Source organism: Musca vetustissima, unplaced genomic scaffold (genome assembly GCF_032173495.1).
Source record: "Musca vetustissima isolate MV318-11 ecotype Yass unplaced genomic scaffold, APGP_CSIRO_Mvet_v1 utg8434, whole genome shotgun sequence".
Taxonomy (NCBI): domain Eukaryota; kingdom Metazoa; phylum Arthropoda; class Insecta; order Diptera; family Muscidae; genus Musca; species Musca vetustissima.
This window is the reverse complement of record NW_026877912.1, coordinates 126,777-149,972: the sequence shown is the minus strand read 5'-3', so window position 1 is coordinate 149,972 and position 23,196 is coordinate 126,777. Positions and strand designations below refer to the sequence as shown.

General features: G+C 34.9%; 2 protein-coding genes and 7 non-coding genes across 9 annotated transcripts; 2 read left to right on the top strand and 7 right to left on the bottom strand.

Moving 5' to 3' along the window:
• Positions 1 to 2,112: 2,112 nt before the first annotated feature.
• Positions 2,113 to 3,558, bottom strand: LOC133322603 (origin recognition complex subunit 4). The gene is made up of 2 exons (XM_061531581.1): positions 3,365 to 3,558; positions 2,113 to 3,300 (listed from the first exon to the last, which is right to left on the bottom strand). The coding sequence occupies exons 1-2, from the start codon at positions 3,554 to 3,556 to the stop codon at positions 2,116 to 2,118; spliced, it is 1,377 nt and encodes a 458-aa protein (XP_061387565.1). The 5' UTR covers positions 3,557 to 3,558; the 3' UTR covers positions 2,113 to 2,115.
• A 4,110-nt stretch (positions 3,559 to 7,668) lies between these two features.
• On the top strand, positions 7,669 to 8,996 carry LOC133322593 (zinc finger CCCH domain-containing protein 15 homolog). The gene has a single exon (XM_061531572.1). It carries the CDS (start codon positions 7,760 to 7,762, stop codon positions 8,987 to 8,989), a length of 1,230 nt encoding a protein of 409 aa, XP_061387556.1. The 5' UTR covers positions 7,669 to 7,759; the 3' UTR covers positions 8,990 to 8,996.
• A 1,664-nt stretch (positions 8,997 to 10,660) lies between these two features.
• Trnaa-ugc (transfer RNA alanine (anticodon UGC)) lies at positions 10,661 to 10,732 on the bottom strand. Its single transcript has one exon. It is a non-coding gene; the product is annotated as a tRNA-Ala (tRNA).
• Positions 10,733 to 11,432: 700 nt separating this feature from the next.
• Trnaa-ugc (transfer RNA alanine (anticodon UGC)) lies at positions 11,433 to 11,504 on the bottom strand. Its single transcript has one exon. It is a non-coding gene; the product is annotated as a tRNA-Ala (tRNA).
• Positions 11,505 to 13,272: 1,768 nt separating this feature from the next.
• On the bottom strand, positions 13,273 to 13,344 carry Trnaa-ugc (transfer RNA alanine (anticodon UGC)). The gene has a single exon. It is a non-coding gene; the product is annotated as a tRNA-Ala (tRNA).
• Positions 13,345 to 14,146: 802 nt separating this feature from the next.
• Trnaa-ugc (transfer RNA alanine (anticodon UGC)) lies at positions 14,147 to 14,218 on the bottom strand. The gene has a single exon. It is a non-coding gene; the product is annotated as a tRNA-Ala (tRNA).
• A 76-nt stretch (positions 14,219 to 14,294) lies between these two features.
• On the bottom strand, positions 14,295 to 14,366 carry Trnaa-ugc (transfer RNA alanine (anticodon UGC)). The gene has a single exon. It is a non-coding gene; the product is annotated as a tRNA-Ala (tRNA).
• Positions 14,367 to 14,458: 92 nt separating this feature from the next.
• On the bottom strand, positions 14,459 to 14,530 carry Trnaa-ugc (transfer RNA alanine (anticodon UGC)). Its single transcript has one exon. It is a non-coding gene; the product is annotated as a tRNA-Ala (tRNA).
• Positions 14,531 to 18,861: 4,331 nt separating this feature from the next.
• Trnaa-ugc (transfer RNA alanine (anticodon UGC)) lies at positions 18,862 to 18,933 on the top strand. Its single transcript has one exon. It is a non-coding gene; the product is annotated as a tRNA-Ala (tRNA).
• The last annotated feature ends 4,263 nt before the right edge of the window (positions 18,934 to 23,196 follow it).

The window sequence follows — 23,196 nt, the reverse complement described above, 5'->3', positions numbered from 1 at the left end:
TTTAATATTCAGGTTTATAGCCCTGAAGCAGGTTGTTGTTCATCCGAGGACCTCATGCGAGATTTGGCTTTCGAAGTTGCAACTGCCGCAGAGGTTGACCTAGCTGTCGCGAGCTCCTGTTTCGTGTGCGCCACCTGCCAAATTGTCATGACCTTGGATTTCGGTTTCGACATTTCGGCAGTGGGTGGATTTACAGACGAAGGTTGTGCCTTATCAGCTTTCCTGGAGGTCTCTTAACGTGCTCCCCTCGGGGCTGACTTCGAATCCCTTACCCTCAGTTTCGTGGATGATGGTGTCAGGGATTTCTTGCGGCTGAGGTTTTCCTTGGGGGTGCTGAAGGCTTAGAAGTCCTAGCCATCATTGTCTTAGTTGTGCTCGAGCCACTCACAGTCTTCTCCTCTTTTAAAGGGGCTACCACACATGGTGTAGGAATTCTATCAATTAAGAAGACCCTGGCAATATCATTCGGATAGTTCCAGAGAACTTTCGGATGAATTTGGGATTCCACATAATTAGAAGGAACTCCTTATCCGTTATCGAGTCACTATCCCGTCCGATAAAGAGATTGGAGTAATTAACCGTTCTCCGGTTCGGCTCTAAAGAAGTTAGATTTTGTGAGCTCTAAAGAAGTTAGATTTTGTGAGGATTTCAGGTCGGCCATGGCATAGCTTCTTATTAAGGCAAAGGTTCGGCAACTAAGCCTGAGGCACCCAGGTATCAACAAGGCTCCGTTTAATACAGTCGGGACGCTGACTACAAACCTAAACACTGATGTGTACGAGGTCTCCTAACACCCCAGCGTTAGGAAAGTCACTTGGGAAGGTAGTGGCCTAAAACCTTGGAATTGGATATTTGATATTATCGCCTCGTCTGTCCTGGGATCATAGGCACTAGGTCATTTCCTTCGAGTCTCTCCCCCGGACCCGCTGATTGCCAGCGATTGTTTATTTGATAATCACAGTTACCCAAGAAATAATATTGGGCTTCCCATTATCCGCAATCTGTGGAAGAGTCTGTTAGCATTCAGGTTGTGTAATATTTGGTTCAAATCGGACAATCTATTCGCTTGATGTTTGATTTATAAATATTGAATATTTTTCCCGTCTTCAGACTGGATCTGGGCTTGGTAAAGACAATAGGTTGTTCAAAGTTTTGGTTCAAATTGCATAGTCCGTTCCCATGATATAAAATTAATTTCTAGCACAATTTTGACCATTTTGTGGGGCAGGTACCAGAAGGAGTGGACCGATCGAACTTGACCATCTATCAACTTGAACTAGATTTTATTACAATATGAAAAGTTTTGATGAAATCGATTACTCCCTTTGAGTGTTATCGTGTGCACCAGCCGAAGGACATTTGCCAATCGACTCCAAATTGTCTGAAACGGATTTGGGCCAAAGAAACATGGTGTCTAAAACCAATATTTCGATGAGGCACAATTTTGCCGTATCAAAGTCTATATACATACCCTCATTAGCCATAACCTGAGAGTATAAAGATATTCTTCAGAAAAATCGACGCTTATGGCATTAAAAAGTCCTGCAACAAATACCTATAATTTTGGCTCCGAGATTGTCAAATATTCTTGTTTCGATGTTCTTTGAACAAATAGTTTTCATAAAATCCACGAATATAGTTCCGATACACCTTGAAAAATTTTTCTTTACAAAATCCTCACTTAATGCTCCGATATTGCTTGAAAAATATTCATTAAACAAATTATACTTATAATTCCGGTAGTCCTTATAAAATATTCTTAAAAAAATCTAGACTTTGGCTCTGATATCCTTGAAAAAATATTTTCTAAAAACACATATACTCCTTGAAAAATATTATTTAAAAGATCCACGATCCGATATCTCTAAAAGCAATATTCTTTAAATCTCCCCTTGAACACCTCTAAAAAAATAGTCCTAGAAAATATTCTTTAAATAAAGCCTCAAATTTATCTCTGACAACATTTTATCCCCAATTTTATAAACCAAAATAATAGATTTATGTTTTCTTATATCATTTGTAAATTTATTTCATTTCGTTTTCTTTATTTTCTCAAATAATAAATAACTTAATACATATAACAATGGACCCAAATAACGATCAAATAACGGTCCCTCAAATTAATGAACTCTGCGACCATTGATGCACTTCGGTAGGCAGAGCCTGATAACGTTGTACCGCCTGATTAATTTGTCCATATGTTAAGACCATTTTATGCATTTCAAATTCTTTCTGCACTTTACATGTTGTGGCCGTCAGGGGTAATAAAATTTCCATATTGCGTAAATGTTCAAATGCCTTTAATGCCACCGGCCGTTCAATACCCTGCATGGTCGATGACACTTTGGCGAATTTATTAAAACGTGAAAATATTATTTCAAAATTGAATGGATCACGATCATAGATTTCCGAATGATGTTTCATGGCAATGACCAGACATAGCTCCAATACAGATAGGCCACATAATAATTCAACTTTTTCATCCATTTCATAGGTGGCAGTTAACTGGGCAATATGTTCGGCTGTAATTTGTTCCTCAATCCGATGGTTTGTTTGCATTTGACACACCAAACGGAAAATGAACGTTTTGAGAAATGCTTGACTAACATCAAAATCGAATAGGGCCTGTAGGGATTTAACCACTGAGGGGGTTTTTATTAACTCTGCAATATGTTTGTTCCATGTCTCCACATATTTCTTATTAAATTTATAATTGGAGGGTTGAAAATGACTGCGATGAAAGGTCAATTCACTGGAATGTAAATGTTTGAGTGCGCCAACTCGATCGGCTAATTCTTTTAATTGTTTGTCACTGGGTATGGTTAAAAGTTCAGCAAACAGCTTAACATATTCATCAAAATCTTCAGCATTTGGAAATATAAATACTTGGCGATGTGAAAATCGAGATTTTACACGTTTCTCCAATAGTTCAATAACATCTAAACGACAGGTTACACCCAGAACACAAATCGGTGCCTGGGCACTTTGTGATACGTCAAAGAGATTATAGAGAAGAGTTTGATTGTGATGTGCACAGAATAAATCGAATTCGTCCAATATAAATACTACACTTTTCGAGCGTTTATTTCCCGCCTTCAAGCAGGCAAGTAAAAATGCCAAATTTTCGGCGAATGAACCGAATACCTTGCCATCGGTGGCATTTTCCAATTGCATTTGTACCGTAACAGATTTCAGGGCCAGGCGATCATCTGTATGTAGATTACCATTTAGATGGACAATTAATGTGTTTTGAATGAAGTCCTTGTTTTTCATTAAATCCGTCAGGACAGCATTGACAAGCTAAATTAAATGAATAATTATTTAAATGTATATATTCAATTGTTAGAAAATGCCATCAACTTACTGTTGTCTTTCCTGATCCTCGTGGTCCTATCAACAACATCGAATTCGATTCACCCATTTCGGCGGTCCTTTGCAGCAATTGTCTGATATTATCCCGTTCATTTTCATGGCCACGAAAAGTGCTGTAATCCCTCTGTAAACGTTCTTTGAGAAATTTCCTCGTTTTCAATATTTCTTCACTATCATCAGGCATTTTTATTATTATTTAATCTTTTATTAGATGTTTTTTTTCAATTGATTTGTTTACAATATTCCGTTTGTTTACTGATCCCAAACTAATGCTCTGCTGCCGCCAATTTTTGCAAGAGCATAAACTATCGATAACATGTATGATCGATAGATGAGAAAATAAGTGAATAAAGTGCATTGACTACACATCGAATTAATGACAATTGAAGGATGCCATATTTTTAAAAAAGGACGTTTACTTCATAAAAGTTGTCTGTTTATTCGATATTTGGTAGTAATTGTTACTAAATATTGTCTGTTTACCCAAAAATCGAAAAGTTTATATGTTATCGAAAATACTACAACCACAAGGAAACGATAACACAAACGCTTGAAGTTGTTGTGCGTTGCGCTTCGGAGTTAAATATATTTTAACTTTTTGCGTGCGTTAACGCGATAACAAAAAACGCTCAACGCGAACATTTTGTTTAGCCCTTAAGTCATAGAGAAAGTTTGATAGTTCAACAACAAAAAACTTACATAGGCCTTGAAACATACCGGAGTTTACTAAAATAATTTTATGCAGTAAAATTTTGCAAACACTGTAATTTTTGAATCAGTTGTTTTATGCCCATAGACAAAAATAATGTGCCAGAAGAAGTACAATTTAATGGAAGATAATTCGGGAATTTGTAGATTATTAGCTGAATGTTGTCTGTTTACTTTTCTCAATATTCATGCAAAAGGTTTACTCTCTGAAATACAACTTACTGAGTAAATGTTGCTGGAAAAGTAACTAGACACAGCTAATAATACGTCATAAACGACAGCCTGTTTTTCAGTCAAATTTGAAGGACCGATCGGTTAAAGTTTTAATTGTTAGTATCCCCAAAAAGTTTAATACTTATAGAACAGTTATCGGTACAAAATCTGTAAAACGGAATTTACATTAGAACTTTTTGTCGGGTTAACCTCGTCTATGAGGATTTATTTGACATATATGAAATGTAATTGACGATTTAGATATGTTGGGTATATAATCTTCATCGCTAGGAAGAAATCTCACTATTGAGAAAATTTTCATTTTCTGAAGACTGATATTCAAGAGAGATTAAAAAAATGTGTTGAAAGAATTATTACCAAGAGACCATGGAATTTGACACGGCAATATTTCAAATGGGCTTTAGTGTGAATGACTTACATATATGTTTACTTCGGAAAGATATAGTCCGGAACAAGGTCGTGTAAGAAGCAATCGTTATCGGCTATTTTGGTTAAAAATCCCCCAAACTGTCATTTTTTTATTAATTTCTCTTACGAGATGATAATTTTTCTGTGATAATTTTTCAAAAATTTTCAGCTGTCACGCTGATCTGAATTGGTTCGATTGTAGTAGTGTAGGTCATAAATTTACAAAATTTTTCTTCAATGGTGGAAAATCTGTTTTTCAGATTTTTACCCAGTTAGTCGCAAAATTCAGTCTTATTTTGGATATTCGCTAGGGAGATATCTCGCTTGTGAAATATTTTTCACATTTTCGCCTTATTCTGAGTAAATAGGGAGAAGCAAAAAATGCGAGAAGCGGATTCTAACTTTCGCAAATGTTGGTTGAAAAAAGATTCGTTTGCCCTATTGTAATTTAAGTTGTAAGGTGTGTTCTCACATTGAAATTTAATTTTATAATATTTATCAATATTTTATTTATTGATTTGTTTTTAAAAAAATTGTTACATTTTATTGTTATTTAAACTTTATAACAATACAAATGTGAAATATCAAGAATACGCTGTAATACTGATTTGTACTTAAAAGAAAATAAATTAATGTTTGGGAATAGGGCGGCAACATACAACAGCATTGTTTCGATGTAATTTTGTGCAACAACTACAACAGATTACAAATAAAAGACATTTTTGTATAATGACCTCAACAAACCGCATTGAACGATGTTAAAGACACAACGAAAAATGGGAAGAAATCTGCGATTGTATAAAATCAATTCGCAGTTTATTATTTTACTGCATTGATTGCGTTTTTATTTAATTTCGATAATTTATCTCCCCAAATTCTTAAAGAGTCAAATTTCCTTTATTTCGTTCTTCAAAACATGCTCACAATAATTAAAAAAAAATATTTTTTGTAGCTTTATTACCTTCCATAATTTTTATTCGAGTTTTTCGCGGTTAAGCGGCTCATCAGGCAAAATTGGCTGTGTTTTTGTCCATAATTTTAATATATTTTTTCAAACTAGTCTTAAATATTCTTTATTGCTTTTATAAATTCCGTGGTAATATTTGGTTGATCATGCATTTTTATCAAAAGGATTCCAATGGCATTTTATTTGTTGTTTTTAAGTTAAAAAATATGCATAAAACCGTTTATAGTATTCAAAAATCGTCATTTTTATACCCTTCACCACACTGTGGTACAGGGTATTATGTCTTTGTGCATATGTTTGTAACAGGCAAAAATAATCGAGATAGACCCATGGTTCCTTTTGAGAATATGCATAGAATCATTTCTAAGTCGATTTATGCATGTCCGTCTGTCTGTCCATGTTAAATTGTAAACAAAGTACAGGTCGCATTTATGATCCGAATTGGATGAAATTTGGCATTGGTCACTTATTCGGCCCAAGACGAACCCTATTGAAATTGGGAAAAATCGGTTCAGATTTAGATATAGCTCCCATATATATATTTAACCGATTTAATGTAAAAGGTCCCTATATATCTTTCGATTTGGACGACATTTGGTACAGCCTAATCATTTAGGTCTAGAATGATGTCTGCCAAGTTTCGAGAAAATCGGTCCAGATTTAGATATAGCTCCCATATATAGTTTCGTCCGATTTCATGTAAATGGTGCCCCAAAGTCCCTATATATCTTTCTATTTGCACGAAATTTGGCATAACGTACTGAATTGAGCCTAGAATGATGTCTGCCAAGTTTCGAGAAAATCGGTCCAAATTTAGATATAGCTCCCATATATAGTTTCGTCCGATTTCATGTAAATGGTGCCCCAAAGTCCCTATATATCCTTCGATTTGCACGAAATTTGGCATAACGTACTGAATTGAGCCTAGAATGATGTCTGCCAAGTTTCGTGAAAATCGGCCCAGATTTAGATATAGCTCCCATATATAGTTTCGTCCGATTTCATGTAAATGGTGCCCCAAAGTCCCTATATATCTTTCGATTTGCACGAAATTTGGCATAACGTACTGAATTGAGCCTAGAATGATGTCTGCCAACTTTCGAAAAAATCGGTCCAAATTTAGCTATAGCTCCCATATATAGTTTCGTCCGATTTCATGTAAATGGTGCACCAAAGTCTCTATATATCCTTCGATTTGCACGAAATTTGTTATAACGTACTTAATTGAGCCTAGAATGATGTCTGCCTAGTCTGATGAAAATCGGTCCTGATGTAGATATATCTCCCATATATAGTTTCGTCCGATTTTATGTAAATGGTGCCCAAAGTCCCTATATATCTTGTCAAAGTCCCTATACATGTTAGTCAGATTGACATCAAATTTTGCACATCGTACAAAATTGAGCATAGAATAACGTAGTTGCGTTTTCTAGAAGTACAGACATAGCCCAACGGATGACTTATTTATATTAGTTTGAAGTCGATTTACATACTTTATGGATAGATCTAGGTAGATTCACATTTAGATAAATACCACATATTTTATTTCATCCAATTTCATGCTAATAGTCCTGTTTAATATACCCATAGTGGTGAAGGGTATCATATAGTCGGCCCCGTCCGACTTTACTACTTTCCTTACTGGTTTATACTTATATTTTTGTAGTCTCTTTAAATTTATTAGAGAATACAGGGAGTATTCCATAATCACTAAATTTCCAACAAAGTGGATTTTTTTTCGATTTCGAACATGATTCAGAAAGAGAAATGGCGAAAAACTAACAAATTCACGGTGAATTGATGTCAAGAATAAGGCTGATAATTTAATGTTATACACTTCTCTGAAAGAAACTATACATCTGCACCTTGTGATAATTGCAAATAAATTTTCTCTGAATCACCCTGTAATGTCACTCTAAACATTGTTATCGAAATAAGCAACAGTGTGATGGTATTTCTTCACATTGATGGTTAAATGTCAAAATTACCAACCACGCAGCAGCCAGCTATAGAAACTTCTCAGACTTTTTAAGACTCGAGTTTTTTTTTGTAAGAAATTTGGACTGAAATATGCCTCCAAAAAAAGCTCCGGCGACCAGCAAGAAAACCGAACAGAAAAAGAAGGAGAAAGTCATTGAGGACAAGACATTCGGTTTGAAAAACAAGAAGGGTTCTAAGCAGCAGAAATTCATCCAACAAGTTCAGAAGCAGGTGAACAGTGGTGGTCAACATCCACGCACCGATAACAAAAAGAAAGATGAAAAGGAGAAGAAATTGCAGGAGCAGAAGGAATTGGCATTGATCTTCAAACCGGTACAAAAGGTGGATAAGGGCACAGATCCCAAATCGGTGGTGTGTGCCTTCTTCAAACAGGGAACATGTACCAAGGGTGACAAATGTAAATTCTCCCATGACTTGGCTGTGGAAAATAAGGTTGAGAAACGTTCCATCTATGTGGATATGCGTGATGCCGAAGAGGATGACATGAAGAACTGGGATGATGCCAAACTGAAGGAGGTGGTCAATCAGAAACATTCCAGTGAAAAGAAACGACCGACGACTGATATTATTTGCAAGTACTTCATTGAGGCGGTGGAGAAGTCCAAGTACGGTTGGTTCTGGGAATGTCCCAATGGCGAAAAATGCATTTACCGGCATGCTCTGCCACAGGGTTATGTGCTGAAGAAGGACAAGAAGAAGGAAGATAAACCAACGGAAATATCGCTGGTGGATCTGATCGAAAAGGAGAGAGCTGCACTGGGTCCCAATACCACCAAAGTCACATTGGAGACATTTTTGGCATGGAAGAAACGGAAGATCCAAGAAAAGAAAGATAAAATGGCTGCTGATGAGGAACGCAAGAAGAATGACTTCAGCAAAGGCAAACAATTCGGTATCTCCGGTAGGGAAATGTTCAGCTTCAATCCTGATTTGGTTGATGACGGTCCAATGGAGGATGGCGATGCTGCATTCGACACATACAAACGTGAAGATAACGAAGAGGAAGAAGTCGAATACAAAGAATTGGATTTGGCTTCTCTGTCAATGTCCGCCCAGGAGGTTGATGGAACGGGTACACAGGCATCTGAAACACGTCTACAAGAACAAGCCGATGCATTGGAGAAACAAGAAGCAGAAGCGGCCGCCGCAGCTGCTGCAGCAGAAGCTGCCGAAGAGAATGCAACATCTAACACACCTGCCACTGATGCTGCTCCCATCAATAAGGATTTGTTTATGGGATTAGCAGATGAATTAGATGATTTAGATCTGGAAGATGAAGATGAGGACGAAGATGATTAAGCGATAGAGTTCGAAGAGACGTTGTGACATGTTTACAAAACTCAAGTTACTGCTTATCTGATCTGCTGCTTCAACAACCAATAAAAAATAATCTTCTGAAGAAATTTAACAAGAAAACAAAATAATAGTAATAACAGAATGTTATATCAATTTAAAGAATTTTTAATAAAACTTAGTTATTTGTCAATGAGAAAACGACTTAAATTTGAAGAGTGTATTATTCAATTGTTGTCCATGATATATTGCTAATAGATGTTCTCGTTTTGGATCTACAATACAAACTCACAGAATAAACTAGCAAAGTTTTTTTTTTATAATAAGAACTGTATATCATTAGAATTAAATGTTTCTAACATTATAAAAGAATTATGTATTCCTACTCACTTTCTAAATCGAACTTACTTGGGCATAGTTCATTGGATTGTCGTCCTTTCCTTTTAGAATACCGATATCTCGACTGAGTCGATCTAGACATGTGTGTCCGTCCGTCTGTCCATTATAATTTGTTATGTATCAATAGCCACGAAATTTTGTATGTAGAACGAGTTCTGGCCAAAGATATCCCTATTGTTTTTGATAATGATCGGTTAACCAAAAACTTTATATTTATTTGTTTATTTTTTTTATTTATTTTTTTTTTGACGCTATAGAGTCCACAATTATTACCCGAACATCACGAACTTTTACAAACAGCATGGGGCCTGACCATGGAATAAGTATGTCTGTTTTGATGAAGATCGGTTAATCTTTAACGGGTCAAATGAACCCAGACTTTTGTGTGAGAAACTACAAAATTTGTATTCTATGGAGTTTATTTTTAATCCTGAAGGATATAGACCCGAGAGGACCGGTTGACAGTTAAATAGATTCAAATTACATGGTTGTTTGTACTCGAAAAAGGAGTTATGCATAAATATTTACAGAGGTCTGTCTATACTGGAATTGTTTACTATTATCATTATCATACTAGAGGTCGGAAATGTAGCTCTGATGGCTAGGAAATTTTGCATGAAGTGATGGTTATGACCTATAATTTCTGATAATAATCAGGTCGTATTTCAGGGTGAAATAAACCGAAAACTTTATTTTTTCTGGTTTTCTACTCGATCTAGAGGCCACAATTATAAGCCGAACATCACAAATTTTCCATGAGGAAGACGAGCTGACCTACTAATTCGAATGACAGCCTTTTTTGTAAAGTAACAAAATTTGAATCTTCTAGATAATATTTTTAATCCGGGAAATATGACTCGGAGAATGCAGAATGGCGAAATATTACCCCAGTTTCTAAATATAGATCCGCAGAAACTTAGAGCTAAGGGTAGTTGTATAGGATATTATTTGGTCGGCCGCGTCCGACTATACTGCTTCTATACTGTAGTCGGATGATGTCCGATTGAATGTCGTTTTAAATGTCATTCCGATAGTACATTAGGTCTTTACACATGTGTCTGGGTGTTGCACCTTTGATCACAATCTTGTGGCGAGGGCTAACTGTATTAGTTTCCCACAAAAGTGTTCTAGACGTTGAAATTTGAAGATGATTAATTTTAGTCGATTGCAGCAATATTCTCTATTAAGACATTCAATACTGGATCGGATGACTAATTTTATCAATAATGTTTTTTTCGAAATAATTTCATTTTAAATCTACTAAATATAAAAAATTACTGGAGATGCCGGGGATTGAACCCGGGGCCTCTCACATGCAAAGCGAGCGCTCTACCACTGAGCTACATCCCCTATAAAAAACCCGAAAATAATGCAAATTTTGAAAAATCTCATTGGGGGTCTTGAGAACTATTAGGTAGGTTATAGGAAAATTCGTTATGGGGGGATATTTTGTGTGAGAATTTTGTTGAGTTTTATAAAAAAGCGTTATAAAATATATTTACTTATAAAGTCGAATAGGCTTATAACGAACACCGGATATAACAAACTTTTCTTATAGCGAACACATTTCCAGGTCCCGAAGTTTTAAGACACGTTTTTCCTACAATTCTTACTCTTATAGCGAACTACGGATATAAAGAATTTTTTTTATAACGATCCCATCTTTCAGTTTTTATTTAGTTTAATTCGGTTATAACGAACTTGCTATAAATATACAAAATACTTAACGATGACAAACCTCACAGAAGTTAATTTTTACTGTACGGCTTTAAAAAAATAGGTCAGCTGTAATATGAGATTCATTAAAGAAAAGGAGACAAAAGGACACAAAACCTACCAATTTCTAACTGAATATATATTTTTTTGCCTTACCTTGGTTCTAACGAACATCTTCTATAACGAACTAATTTTCTTGGACCCTACGAGCTCGCTTTAACCGTACTCAACTATATAAAGAATGACAGAGTGTTTATGAGCTTTTTCTGTGTAATGAATAATGAATCTGAAAAGACTGTCAAGACTGCATTTGACTGTGGCATAAAATTATATTTGGAGATGCCGGGGATTGAACCCGGGGCCTCTCACATGCAAAGCGAGCGCTCTACCACTGAGCTACATCCCCCATGATTACATAGATTTTAATATAAATTAAAAATTGGACCCTAAACTCCACAGGATAATTGTTGAACTCTAAATTACAAGAATTTTCGTTAATAAATATAAATGTATTTCGATTTCTTCTTTATCATATTGAACCAGGTTTTGTGTACGGGAACAAATCATATGTTTGTAACTCCTAGAAATAATACATTATCGTCCTTATCAAGAACTATTTGTCTATCCTTTGGAACATGACACTGTTCACTACTTGAACCTAGAGCGAACTCTTTGGGAATTGGCGAGTATCGATTCGAAATGAAAATAGCTTCCTTTTATTTCATACGATTTATGGTAATTATTCATCACAAAATAACCAATCTCGATAATCCGGACCTCGCTGACCCGTGTTATCCAGAAAGCATGTATTCTGCGTATTGTATAATCCGAATTGTTTGACTCGAAAATCCGGATTGTGAAGATAAATTATTTTTTATGAGGTTTTTAATTTAAATCGTAGCAAAATTTAGTGCAAATTCGACTTTTTATATTGAAAGTTCATAATTTTAGAATGAATAAGTTAATTTTTTATACCCTACACAACTATGTTTTCAGGGTATTATAGCTTTGTGCAGCCCCGAAAGTTTGTAACGCCGCGAAATATTGGTCCTAGACCCACCTTTAAGTATACCGATCGTCATATTTTGACTAGCTGAGTCGATCTAGACATGTGTGTCCGTCCGTCCGTCTGTTGATTATATTTTGTAAACACGATACAGGCCACAGTTAAATCTTCACGAAATGTGCATGTAGGATGGGTTCTGGCTAATGAAGACCCCTATTGTTTTTGGAAAATATTAATTAATATTTAGGGGATGAAATGGACCAAAAACTTTATTTTTGTCGGTTTTTCTGGTCGCTCCAGAGGCCGCAATTATGACCCAAACACCGCGAATTTTGCGTGGAGAAGGGGATCGGGCCAAAGAATAAGCATGCCTATTTTGATAAAGGTTGGTCAATATTCAAATGAATCCAGACTTTTGTGTGGAAAATGACAAAATTTGTATTCTATGGCGTATATATTTACTCCTGGAGGACATAGATCATGGACAACGCCTATAATTTTCGGTGATGATCAGATAATAATATTTGGATGAAGTGACCCGAAAACTTAATTTTTTGTGTTTTTATGAGTCGGTTTATAGGCCACTATTGAAAGCCGGACATCACAACACAACCCACGGTGAAGGGGATCTGGACAAGTAATTAGAAAAGCTGTACTGAATATTAGTAATATTTGTAGACGTCTAGTCGGTCAAGGGGGTACAAATATCGCTAAATATTGCCCAAGCTCAGAATATCGAACCATAGAAAATTAGATTTTCGTGAAGTTGTGTAGGGTATCATATGGTCGGCCCCGTCCGACTATACTGCTCCGCTCACTGGTTTAAACATACAACTTTTTAAATGATCACTAAATTAATAAAGATTTAACCCAATTTAAAAACCTCGCTAATCCGTAAAATTTGTGCCAATCCGGTTTGGGATCTGCAATCAATTGTCCGGATTAGAGAGATTTTACTGTATAATATATGTTCAAAATTCCTTAGAACACCTCCTCTCTCTTCATATATGATTTGGAGGATGTTACATTGCTTTTGGAAGAGTAAATCTGGACATTTGTGCAATGATGCCCTTATTATCACTACTCTTATATAAATTATACAGAAGTTTCTTTGCATTAATCACAATACCTTTTTTACGGATGCCTGTGATTGCATCTAAAAATTTGCTGGAGATGCCGGGGATTGAACCCGGGGCCTCTCACATGCAAAGCGAGCGCTCTACCACTGAGCTACATCCCCTATGGAATTAGAACTTGGAATTATTTTTAACTTATAATCGAAGACTATATTCCGCAGCAAAATAATACAAGTGCTGGCAATTATCGAGTTTAATTAAAGAAATTTAACTCAAAGCCCTTGTTGAATACTGAATCTCCAATGAAATCTCCCTACCAAAATTAATTTACATATCGGATTTATATTTTTGATTCTGATTAGGTGGTGAATCTCCCTACCAAAAAGTTATTATTGGTGTATTCCTAGGTATAGCCGATACCGGGTATTTTTTGTTTGCCTGATTTGCCTGATTTGTCTGTAATTCGACATTTTGATTTTATAGCAAATATTCCTCTCAAATTTACCAATGTAGCGCCCATTTAATGTTTACCAAATATTTTGAGATTTTAGGAATAGGTTCTATTAAAAACACAATTTCAAAATAACTAACACGTTCTTCACACACCCTCTATATAAGGATGGGAATGGAAACATTACAAATACATATATGTATTCCTATGGTGGACCGTCTAACAACCAATATGGAATGAAATATCAGAAGGTATTCTAATAGTAGATCAAAAGATTTCCAATAATACCATAAACCGACTTGATAAGGCTAACTTGCTCAGCTCAATTGAAATAAAAATAAATCTCCTAATAAAATAGTTAATACGACTACGCTTACACGTTGATGAAACATTATTAAACTGTATTCTTAAGGATATTTAGAGAACATAAGACCAGGTTCAAAATTTGTCTTTATCTCTTTTTTTTATATTACACCTACATAATCAATGCCCGACTCAATTTTTATCTAAAAATTTGGAGATGCCGGGGATTGAACCCGGGGCCTCTCACATGCAAAGCGAGCGCTCTACCACTGAGCTACATCCCCTATGAAAAGTAAACGGCTTTTTACATCTTTTTGAATTACCAAATCATGCTGATAATCAAAAATTATAAAAAATTTCTGGAGATGCCGGGGATTGAACCCGGGGCCTCTCACATGCAAAGCGAGCGCTCTACCACTGAGCTACATCCCCTACCATTATCTTTCTATGCAACTATTTCCAGTCGATCTATTAGGCATTTTAATTGTAATAAAAAGTTGGATTTTTGAATTTGGAAAAAAATCTGGAGATGCCGGGGATTGAACCCGGGGCCTCTCACATGCAAAGCGAGCGCTCTACCACTGAGCTACATCCCCTGATATAAAACCCCGCGTTACATTACAGTTTTGTTAATTTTTTGCAAACAAAATATGGAGTTTGCAAATTTGCAAAATCTGCTTCAAAAGTCTCCGTTATGCCTAATGAAGTCCAAGATTTATAGGTTATGATATCCGATTTTGCATACCCTATCAAGTACATGAAGAAAATCAAATTAATAATTTTAGACCCCGTAGTCACCAAGAGGTATTTAAGCTGGGCTAGAAGAACTTATTCTCGATTATGTAAGCTCATTTCCTTAAAAGGTTTGAACGTTATTTTCGCCTTAGTAAACCAGCGTATAAGTGTGTATTGGAGGCTATTGATCCTCATCTGAAGAGCGGAATGAGAGCAACATTTGTCTCGAAATCAATAATATTAGCAGCCACTTTAAGATTTTTAGCCCTGGGGTCGTACCAACTTTGTGTTGGGAGCGACTTTTAATTGGAACACTCGCAGTCAGTCGTCTCCAAGGTTATGTCTGAAACGTTGGATGTTCTTGAAGGGATATTTTGCCGACAGAATAAAAAATTTGAAATCACCAACGCTAAAAAATGAAATCAAAATATACTTATTTGAAAAAAAGATTTTCCCTGTGTTATTGCTTGTGTAGGTGGAACCCACAATAAAATACAAGCTCCAAGTAAAGAAGACCAGCATCTGTACTTCAATCGTAAAGGTTTTTTTTAGTTTAAATGCTATGATTGTATGTATGCCTTTTTAATGTATTGTATGTATGCTAAATCTACATATATAGGGTAAACGCACCTAATTCCGGCATGTACCAATAGTTGGCATCTATTTTACATAACTTCAAATAACTAAAAAAAACCTATAACTAAATGAGAAAAATACCTTGCATAATCGTCAATAATCCTACAACCCATCTCTGTGTAAAATTTCATCGAGCTAAGTATATTTATTCAGTCAAAATTTGGCATTTGGTCAATGTGGTTTGTCAACACTAGCGATAATTCATGTTTCTTAAGAAAAAAAAATAGTGGGCATGTCGATTTCAAAAGACTTGTAACTATATTAAAATTATATATTTTTCATAAAGATCTTCTTCGTAATTGTAAAAGTCATGGAGGAGAATACTTTAGAATTTAAAATCATTAAAAAATATTTGAAATTATGATGCCGCCCTTAGGAACAAAAATTTTTAAGGCTTTTCGACCATTTTGGCTCAAAATTAGAAAAAATGTAAAATAAGTGCCCTAAATAACGATTCATTTATAAAAACAGTTTTGAGTGGTTTTACATAATGGAAGACTTGGTTTTTATTATTTAGCCATTCTTTTAACCTCTGAAAGCCTTGCCGATTAGCCATGCCGAAAATTGGATAAAAGGTTCCCGAAGTCGGCACCGTGTTTTATAATTGTAATATTTCAACGCCCGATACTAATAATTTATTAATGAAAATAGCAGAACAATTAATTAAATAAATAATTTTGTTTGACTAAAATACGACATGCCGACTATTGGAACATGACATGTCGACAATTGGAAAAAAGTGCCGATTATTGGCACAAAGGCACAATTTTACCTAATTATCAATTTAATCTACTTTTATATAAAATAATTAAACAAATTTGTATTGCATCGGGGAGTAAAAAAATTTCGAAACAGATGAACCTAAATACAATATCGTGGAAAAGATGCACTAGGAATGGTGAAACGTTTAAAGTGCCGACTGTTGGTGCACTTACCCTATATGTTTCAATTCCCATAGGTATTTGACCATAAAATGCGAATACGGCTTTTGGATGACCGATATGCAGGCTCCGCTCATGATTCATTTATCTGGAACGATAGTATTGTAAAAAGGGTTTTAAAAGAACGATATACAAGTGGAGAACGTAATACGTAGCTTTTTGGTGAGAAATAATTTTAACTTGTAATCGTAACAGCATTTCAGTTAGTTACATCAGCAACAGGTTTTACTGTTGAAGTAAGTCCAGAAGCTATTTTCAATACAAAACATGCTAAAGCAAGAAATATAGTGAATATACCTATTGGTGTGTTAAAAATCGATTTGGTTGTCTCAGAGCAAGTCAACTTCATTACGCATCATCAAAAGTAACCAAAATTGTCAATGTGTGTGCTGCACTGCACAATATATGCATTGATACGGAATAGATAACACGATTGAGGATATAGAGTAGGATGCAGTATACAGTGCAGAAAAAATAAACCTGTTACTGTGCATGAAGTACAAAGGACGCCTAGTATTGAGGCATCCGATATAAGGGGAAAAATAGTATTTTCTATAAATTTATATCAAAAAAAAATTATATTTTTTTATTAAACTAAATAAATGTAAAATTAAAGGAAAAAGAAACATTATTAAAAAAACAAAATTAGATTTGATAATTTTAGAAAAATCTCCTTGTTAAGTTGCTGAAGCTTCTTTTCATTAACAAATTTCTTGCTCTGGAAGAAAGCAATAAACAAGACGGGTCTTGATTATTGTTTTCTTCCATTAATTTCACTTTTGTGGAATATGGAACAGTTTTTTTTTGGTAATTAGGTGAGGTATTTTATACTTATTTGAATTGACGACAGTTTATTAGTGATATCCATTAACAACTTGGCTTGCTGGTCACTATGGCTTGTTAGTAATACCGTACGATCACTGGTATCATTTTTTTTTTCTATTGCTCTCAATAGTTTGCTTCATTTTGTGACGAGAAACAGGCTTTGGTTGCAAAACAGTGCTAGCGGATGAAGTTGTTGGCATTTCATCATAAGTCGGTAGCTCCGTGTGATAACATTCATTATTGGCACCAAGTGTATCCAAAATATCTTCCTCCGCTGCCAACTCATTTGCCCTGTCTGTATTTTGACATTGAATTCCCTGAACATTGCCTTCAGGGTTTAGCTGCTTTTTAAACAGTACAAGATTTGCTAAAGCTTCATTCAATGGACTTAACGGAATCTGTTTATACCGCTACCATTAGCCAAACATTCATTTCTATTACTTATTATTTTCTTCTTGGCCTTAAATTTGAGATCTCGCCAAACATATAAACCTGTTATAATTATACTTACACTATTTTCTTTAATTATTTCCTTACCTTCAGCCAACCATCTCCATTTCTTCGCGACGATCCGAAGGCATTTAAAATCATTGAGATTTCATTCCACTTTTTTCTAAAATTACAGGGTGTTGCTCCTCTGCCAAATCCTCTTCCAAGAGAGGGGTTAAGGGCTAAACAGAATGTTCGCGTTGGGCGTTTTTTGATATCGCGTTAACGCACGCAAAAAGTTAAAATATATTTAACTCCGAAGCGCAGCGCACAACAACTTCGAGCGTTTGTGTTATCGTTTCATTGTGGTTGTTGTATTTTCGATAACACATAACGCAACGGGTGGCTCAACGCGAGCATTCTGCTTAGCCCTTTATTTTGCAAATCTTCAACCATCTTTTCAAATTGTTGTGAATTTATAAATGTTTTCTATATTCTTCAGTCTTTTTTAATTCCTCTCAAAAATGATAATGACGATGAAATCGGCGCCATTTCAATTCGGCATCGTCATAAAATTTTATTACAAAATACCAAATACGTGTCAACAGTTATCGATAAATGTCGACAACGACATCGGCAATACCAATGTACGAAAGACGACTCACAACAACGGCGTCGTTTCGTGTCGACGACGATTCTCTTTATTCGGTTTGTAACTGGGAGTGCGAAAATATATCAAGTCGGTTCCACCTGATTTGATATATTTCAGATTGTGGGATTTTTGATGGATGTCGAATTGTCTTATAAATATTACACCTTAAAGGGCTAAGCAGAATGCTCGCGTTGAGCCATCCGTTGCGTTATGTGTTATCGAAAATACAACAACCACAAGGAAACGATAACACAAACGCTCGAAGTTGATGTGCGCTGCGCTTCGGAGTTAAATATATTTTAACTTTTTGCGTGCGTTAACGCGATAACAAAAAACGCTCAAACGAGCATTCTGCTTAGCCCTTAATTGTTTGGCATTCCTAGAATCTATAAACTTTTGACCAATCTAGTTAAAAATCCAATATTTCTAAATAGTTCGGATTACACTTATTATTACCCCATTACCAAAAAAAGAGTGAAAGTTTAATAATAAAATAAACGTTAAGGTTCTTAAATTAAAACAAAAAGATAATCATAAAACAGCATTGCTAATATTTACTTCCATAAATAGATTCGCCACTGTGCCACACAGACTCACACACACAACCATTCTAACTTGACTGTTTAGTGTTACTCATCTATGTGCGAACATCAACACGGATGATGTATCTCTTTGCTTATACTGGCACTCTGGCAACAGTCACACATGAGGGGATGTAGCTCAGTGGTAGAGCGCTCGCTTTGCATGTGAGAGGCCCCGGGTTCAATCCCCGGCATCTCCAAATTTTTTGAAATTATTTATTTTTTTGTTTTCATATTTTTCGAAACGTTTATTTTTTATTATCATTACTACACAAAGTGAATGGATTTGGTGGTAAGTAAAGTAAAATTTATTTCATAATTGACTGTAATGGTGATTTAACAACAAGTGTCCCTTACAAAAAAGAAAGACCACGTAGACGTCGCATCTGCCTAATTGCCATTTTTGTTTTGTGTAGATTACAAGCAACCAGCACTTTTAGCCGCTTAAATGAAAACCATGACATAATTATTAAAGGTAGTCTCATTTGCTAGATGATGGCAACCCCAGTAACTCTGTACTTGATTTTAGCTCAGCCTGTTTACTCGATATATGGTAACTATTGTTACCAAATGTTTCTAAATGTTGTCTGTTTACCCAAAAATCCAGTAAAAGAGAGTCAAGTTGACAGTTCAACAACAACAAACTTCCTGGAGTTTACTGAAAGAATTTTATGCAATAAGATATTGCAAACTCAGCGATTTTTGGATCAGCTGTTTTATGACCAAACACAAAAAATATTCAAAACATTTTTTTAATTTGCAAAGTTCAATTTGAAGTAAGGTTGTATAAAAATTAAAGAAAATTTCTAAGTAATGCAAAGTTTCATTAAATTAGAAACTAATTCCTTATATATTTTTAGGCAAGTTCCAGATAGAGGACAATGTATGGATGCAGGAAGCTTAAATGTTCCCGGGAAACATTCCAAATCAATTTTTATTTTATTATTCATTTTATTTTTAATATTAAATGCAATACAAATAATTGTGTTCGTTCTTTGTTTGTTTGCTAAATCTTACTAAATGTTGTCTGTTTACTTTTCTACGTATTATCGCAAAAGAGAGTAAAAAATGCTTACTCTCTGAACTAGAACTTACTGAGTAAATGTTACTGGAAAACATAGTTGGGCAGACTTGCACACCAGCGTTAATGCATTCTCTTAACATTTTTTGATGTTAAAACAAAAATAAACATTAATGAATTTTTTTTAATTAATTTATTTTTTGAACTTCCTGGGATTTTATTTATGCTTTAAAAATATTAAATTTAATAAATTCCGAAGAATAATTCTTTTTCTTATTTTCCCTTAAAATTTTTTTTGCCCACCATTTCTGGAAAAGTAACCAGACCAGTGTTGCCGTTTGAAAATTTTATTTCCGCCTAAAAAGTGGCCAAAATCAACAATTGATGCCCAAAAATTCAAGAGTTCAAAAAGTATACACTGACGTTAAATAATAAAAGCAAGGGGTCATTTTTGTTCAAAATTTTATTCAAATGCTGATAAGTGCACTGTTTTGCAGCACGGAAATATGGACAAAATAATAACAATATTGATTTTCATTTTTAAATATTTATTTTAATGTTTTTTTTTTTATTTTTACTTTATTGCGGCAAAAGTCCCTCATCGAAATATTCGTTTAAACCCCATGTATCTTTGGACAGAATTCGATTCGACAATTTGGTGTCCATTTACAAATGACCGTCTGTCCAGTCATCCGGTGTGCACGATGTCTTTCGAAAGAAGTAACCGATGTCATCCAAACTTAGCACATCATCATATTTCTTCGAAATTTAAAGCAAGTTCGGAGATGGAGAATATCGAACAAAGTGTTGAAATTATTTCATCCAATATCAGATGAACGGAATGTCTGATTCAAACTTTCCACCTACTTTTACCAAACCTAGATCAAGTTCGAAGATGGAAAATGTTCCACCTTGCCACTAGAGAGCAATTTCATAGATCACAGCAAATCGTAGATTGAGGTAGTATATATGTCGGCAAACCCAACAGAATGACCTAAAAGAAGACCAGTAAGCGGAGCAGAATATTGGGAAGGTGCTGACAAATATGACTGGACATACATTTTCTGTGAATGTTTGTCCCCATATGAGCATTTTGGTATATCCGACCACATAAGTCAAGATAGTTGAGTTGATTTCAAAGTACAAATGATTTGATTTAATATGTTCGTGGATAAAACATGTCCACCATAGAATGTTATGTTCTTCGATGCCCAAATTACACTTTCGGTTAAATTACATATGGTCTATAGAGCGATTAGAATTAGACATTAATAAAGATTTTGGTCAATTTGATCCCATAAATATTGTCCGATCACTAAAGAAAACTATAGGTTCGTTCCCGTACTTTTTGATAGTAAAGCTAGTAAAAGAGCGAACTATCAAAAATTACTCTCACATACAAGATTTGCGCAAAAAGTAAAGGAACGAAAAATAGTTAAAACATGAAGAAACGTCATAATCAAAAATTTCATCAAAAAAAGACTACAGAAACCTAATGCACACAAAGAAACAAATAGTTAAACGGCGTCCGTTGTGTGATTTTGATAATATTAATATTTATTGTTTATTTTTTATTTGTATAATTTAGATGAAAACATTATTGAATATTTGGAAGTGGAGTTTCCGACGACTCCAAGTCCGGAAAGGCTTACATGGCTGAACGCTACCAAAATGTTAATGTTTAGGGGCTCCACTCGGATCATTTTGAAATGATTACCGTAAGTAGCCCTCATTGTGCTGACTACAGTGATATACATTTCATGTCGGGAAATACATACTTCCCGAGACATTGGCATTGAAATTTCGGAGCCTATTTTGTTTAAAACAACCTTTTCAATTGCCACCAAGGCATTATAAAGGTTATATCGGGTACTTTTTAAGAGAACTTAAGAATAAGACTTTCACATATTTTCTCCCCATAAAATATATATCACTGTAATCAGTTCACCGAGGACTACTTACTGTAAAAATGTCAAAGCGATCCAAGTGGATCCCCTAAACTTGACTTAAGCCCAAGATAATTGGGCCAATGTACACACATTGATTAGTACGATTAACCAATAAAACTTGATTATGCACGTTCCCAACCCAGGTCTTCTTTCTATAGTATCTTCATCTGAATCTTCTGCCAGCCATTCATCTTCGCTATCCTCCAAAAGAGAATAAAAAATCTGTTTGTCCATTTTTTAAGTTCTTATTTGTTTTTTTTTTCAACCACTGTGTGTGCGTCTGTGCGTGTGTCCCTTTTGTTGAAGCGCTAACTTTCATGTGCTTTATTTCGGACTGTTTATCTCTGGCAATCAAATGTCAAATTCTTAATTTACTACATTTACAATTTCGTGCTGGGCCAAATTGGTCTTGCAGAAAATAGGAGAAGAGAACGCCATTTTGGTTTTAACTCTCTTAAATTTAATTTCAATTTGTCCTACTTTTCGGCGTAAGTGAACGCTTTTCTAGCAAAAATTCCAAAACTAGTACAATATAGTACTATATTGCAGGTTTGGGAACACAGCTTATATGTTTCAACCGGAACATTAAATACGTTGTAATGTTTGCCCGACATTTGATAGTAGGAAAAATTTGGGCTATAATTTTTGGAGCAAGCGGTCAAATATTAAATGATCTTCATCGAAACAACCATGATTTTTCCTGAGCTGATCCCCATATCAGTGTAAAATTTTGCCTTGTGCGACTCATAGTGGTGATCTATAGAGCGATCAGAATTGCAGACAAAAATAAAGTTTAGGTCCATTTGAACATATAGGAGTCTTTGGGTGAACCGAATCCACATACAAATAGTGATTACTACATAAATACAAATTATAAAGGACATGTCTAAATTGAATCAGTTAGTCGAAATATATTGGTGATCTTGGAGCAATATTTCACTGTTTTACAAACTAATATATGTACCGTAAACAAAAAATATGCCCAAAATCCGCCCGTCCTAAATTTTACATTATTTATGCCCAATTTTGGGCATAAATGCCCACTTTCGGCAACACTGAACCAGACACACCTTTTTTCAAATTGAATTTGTATTTGAAACTGTAACCATTCACGTGCGACAAATGGCATATTTGAAAATATTGAAATAAATTATATTTTATAATAATTTTATTTCAATATTTATATAAAGTCTTGTTCTATTTAGTCCGTTTCTAACTTTCGTCTTTCCTTTTTGAACTTTTCTATGAGGCTCACAGATAGACTTTATAAATACCAAACCCCCAGTTTATTATTTTGCCATCACCAGTACGTACATAACTTAGGAGGAAATAAAAAATAATTTTATTTGCAATGAAGGTATTGTAAGAACAAAATTTTGTACATATGAGTGCATGAGACGACCTTCCTTATTATACTATGAATGCAAACCAGGTAGATTAAAACCGAGATTAATTCCAAAAGGTCGTGTTTTTTGAAAACAACCCCTCCTAAT

Excerpts from the sequence above, each read along its gene's own strand:
- LOC133322603 (XM_061531581.1), bottom strand. The coding sequence starts at position 3,556 with ATGCCTGATGATAGTGAAGAAATATTGAAAACGAGGAAATTTCTCAAA. Across the intron at positions 3,301-3,364 it reads GAGGATCAGGAAAGACAACA|CTTGTCAATGCTGTCCTGAC; the intron begins GTAAGTTGATGG and ends CATTTAATTTAG.
- LOC133322593 (XM_061531572.1), top strand. The coding sequence starts at position 7,760 with ATGCCTCCAAAAAAAGCTCCGGCGACCAGCAAGAAAACCGAACAGAAA.